This window comes from Hydra vulgaris, chromosome 04 (genome assembly GCF_038396675.1).
Source record: "Hydra vulgaris chromosome 04, alternate assembly HydraT2T_AEP".
Lineage (NCBI taxonomy): Eukaryota > Metazoa > Cnidaria > Hydrozoa > Anthoathecata > Hydridae > Hydra > Hydra vulgaris.
In genome coordinates, this window is record NC_088923.1 from 25,163,295 (window position 1) to 25,167,268 (window position 3,974).

General features: G+C 23.7%; 1 protein-coding gene across 1 annotated transcript; it reads right to left on the minus strand.

Annotated features, from left to right (window-relative positions):
• On the minus strand, positions 1-1,717 carry LOC100203245 (F-box only protein 43). The gene is made up of 3 exons (XM_065795883.1): positions 1,179-1,717; positions 896-1,010; positions 1-796 (listed from the first exon to the last, which is right to left on the minus strand). The coding sequence occupies exons 1-3, from the start codon at positions 1,430-1,432 to the stop codon at positions 389-391; spliced, it is 777 nt and encodes a 258-aa protein (XP_065651955.1). The 5' UTR covers positions 1,433-1,717; the 3' UTR covers positions 1-388.
• Positions 1,718-3,974: the final 2,257 nt, after the last annotated feature.

Consider the following 3,974-nt stretch of genomic DNA (forward strand, 5'->3'; position numbering starts at 1 on the left):
TTAAAAGTTTACAAAATTATTCTTTTTCAATATTATTTTACAATTTTTATTAATACATATTTACAATTTGTAATAAAAGCATATCTGAAAAATAAATACCACTGTGATAAATGGTTAAAATACTTTTTTCAAAGATAAGAAATGTTTCAAGCTAAACAGTACTTGTCCAAAAATATTTGTTTTAAAAATAAAGCTGCCCATGCAGTTTTGATATAAAAACATTGCTACCTTAAAATATACCTCTTTTCTTCCTTCTTTATTTTTTGCTGTGCCATCTTCTCATCTTTTGTTGTTGTTGTGTAGTCTTTTCTCAATAAACTTCTTTAAGGTAATGACCAATCAAATTAATCAATGAAAGTATAACTTAAGCTAGCTGAAGTTTAAAAGATCACAGTCTTTTCAAACGAACTTTATTATCTTTTGCATTTATAGAATATTGATGACAGTATGCGTTTGTCAGTTTTCTAGGTGAGCCTAAAGTACCTGGACCACCCATAACTTGACACGTTGGCGAGTGTTTTTCTTTTGAATAAAAACAATGTATACAAAAGTCTGTATTACACTTCGTACAATGTCCGACATTTTGATAGGATATTTTAGACGGAGACTGACACTCAGGGCATTGTTTATATTTATCCTTAGATGTTAAAAGAAAAGTATCTGAGTTTAAAAATGTATTACTTTCAACTTTCAACAATTTTGAAGGAGTATTTGCATCAACATTTACATTAGATGTCAATAAAGGCAAGCGTAATGGACCAAGTAAAGTTGTTTTCTTCACGCATTCTCTGTTTTCCTGAAAAAGTTTTTAAATATGGGTAATAATTAACAATATTTATTAGGAGTTAAATTGTAATAAAACTTGTGTATAAATTAAAAAATAAAAATGGCATACTTTATTGAACTCATGCGACCTCTTTAATTTTTTTAAAAATCGATTCATTCTTCTCCCTGACTTTATGTCAACATATCTAATAATTGAACGCCAAGTTGAACTGACATGAGAGGCTCTGAATGAAAGAAATCGTATTATTTCCTTTATGATTTTTTAAGTATTGATTAAAAATAGAAATGCTTTAGCTTAAATTCTTTTTGCTCCATCATAACAAAGTTTATTCTTAAAAGAAAGTTTACAAATAATAAATTGCTACTTGAAATCAATTAAATAAATATCTTACCTTAATAAGTCACGATCAGCAAGACTATCTAAAATTTTTTTACAAACTGTGCTTATCATTGATTTTGATAAAAGTTCTTTGAGAAAATCTACTTTTTTATCTTTGTTTATATTATCATCTACGTCGTCGAGGCAAAAACTAGGAGGTTTTTCTTTATAAATATTGCAGATAAACCTGTTAGAAGTAGAGACTTCATCAGAAAAAGGTGGTGTGTACATAAAACTAGCCGAGGCTAGTTCAGGAGTTTTCGCCATGATGAGCCTTTCGTTAATGAACTTTATAATCTTGAATTTTGGCGCTTCAGCTACGTCTTTGACTGTTTACCTAAAATTCTAAATACAACCGCTTTAAATTTTAAAGCCAATCATACACGAGAGAAAAAATTTAACCAATAAAATTAAGTTAAAAACTGAGAAAATGTTTGAAAAAAGAAATTAAGCTGAATAATAAAAGAAACTACTCCAGAGTTTACAAATATGCTTCATTTAGTTGAAATAAAAACTGTTTATTTCAACCTATTTGACTCTTTTTTTATGCATAAGTAAGTCGATAACGTGTTTTTAAACTACTTAGGAAACAATCATGTGATTTAAAACAATACCATGCAACTACAAATTTTGACTTAAAGCTGACGTAAAGCTAAGATTTTTTTTTTTTTTTTCAAAACATTTTTTTTACCCACAATTTTGTTAGCGTACGCAATGCTTATCTGAGAACAGATTAACTAAACTGAAATGAAACACTAAAGATCCCGATTGAGGTTCACTAGAAATCGATAGTAAAACGTTTAACAGATAGTTTGTATTTAAAGTTTTTACACTGATAAGAAAGTAAATATGTTTTGCCCCATACAATTTTTTATATTATTTAGAAAAAATTTCTTTGAGCAAGTTAAATATGTCAAAAAAACTGAAACTTATTATAATGAATTATGATAAATTCAGTTTAAGTTACTGATGATAATTTTGAACAGACTCACTGCTGATGTTTATTACATTATATAATTTATAATAAAAAATCTCACATAATAACGTTTTTTAAAACAATAATGTACTTTTGCATTTCATATATTTTTATATAGCTATATTTTTTACTCCAAAAAAAAGTCTTACTTTTAGAGATTAAAAAACTTCGGCCGAATCTTCTTTGAAACATATTTTAGTATGAATGATGTTTTAGTATGAATGGTATTTTAGTGTAAATGATATTGAAAGATCTTTTAGTAAAAATGTTCTTATAATTGTCCTAAGTGTTTTAAAACACAGACCCCCTAAAACACTATCTATTTAGCCTTATAGGTACCCTGTTTCTGATTATGATTATTTCCGTTGAAAAATATACAACATAACATAATAAATACTTATGCAATTTATGCCTTAATGAAGAGTATCATTCAATAACAGTCAAAAATTACAACTTGTTAAATTACAACTTGTTATATTGTTAAATAAGAATTACATTTTTAAGAATTAATTGTTAAGAATTACATGAGAATTAAATAAGAATTACATTTAATTGAATTACATTTAAATAAGAATTACATTTACAAGAACTAATTGTTAAAAAAAAATTACATCTTGTTATATTGTTAATTAAGAAAAGTGAAATGCTTTCTAAATTTTGCCATGAATACAAACCTACTTTCACTATTCGAAATTGGAGATTAGGCAGCTCTACTCAAAATTTTCTTATTCTATTTTTTCAATACTTTTATTTTGTTTGTTAATTTTTTTTTTTTTTTTTTTTTTTTTTTTAAAATTTTAATAATTTTAGTTTTTTTTTAAAAAAAATACATAAATAAATTTTATAAATTAATTTTTATAACTTTTATTTTTTAAATTATTTTTTTAATATTAAATATTCAAAATTAAATATTAAACATTAAATTTTAAATTAAATATTAAAATTAAATATTAAACATTAAATAATTTTATAAATTAATAAAATTTTAGAATAACTTTAGAATAACATTAAAAAATATTAAATATTATTGCTGGGGCGGAATGAAATATTTAAAAAAAAAATAAAAAATAATAATAAGTTAATCTTGGTTATTTTATAATAACCAAGATTAACTTATTATTATTTAATTTTGTTAAAAATAATTTACCAATTATTTTTAACAAAATTACAAAGTAACTTTCTACTGTTTATTTTTCTATTAATTTTTTAACGACTTTTTTTCAAGAAGTTAAAAATTTACCTTATACTGTGGTATATTGAAAAAACTATTTTAAAGTATGTATTTATGATTTGATTTGATATGAATTATAATGGAAAATTCACCAAAAGTTATTCACACCTTAAAACAATTAACAATATGTTACAAAAATAATTAATTTAGTTTTGACTAGAAGCCATTATAATGAGTAATTTAAGTTCTTTTAGGTACCTATAAAAACAGGAAAGGAAAAGAAAGAACTTTTCCCCCGTAAAATGATTAAATTCGGAACCAAAAGAAAATAGAAATAAAATATTGTAAAAATTCTAATAAAAAGCAAAACCATACAAAAATACGTTTGACTGTTTAATATCATAAAACTTTTGTTCTAATAAGATAAATTTAGAAAAATAAGTTTCTAAAAAAAGTTAAAACTATAAAATTTGTTTAACTAATTGCATTTGGTTATAAAAAAATAAACACATATATCATTATGTCTGGATTTTTGATATACCAAGATTTAGCCGTACAATAAAAAAGTTTTCTGAAAAAACTGTTGAGTTAAAAGTGCTTTGAAAGCATGTTTTTAAATTAAAATGCCGAAAATTTTCGTTTCATAAAAAAAACGCAAAAGC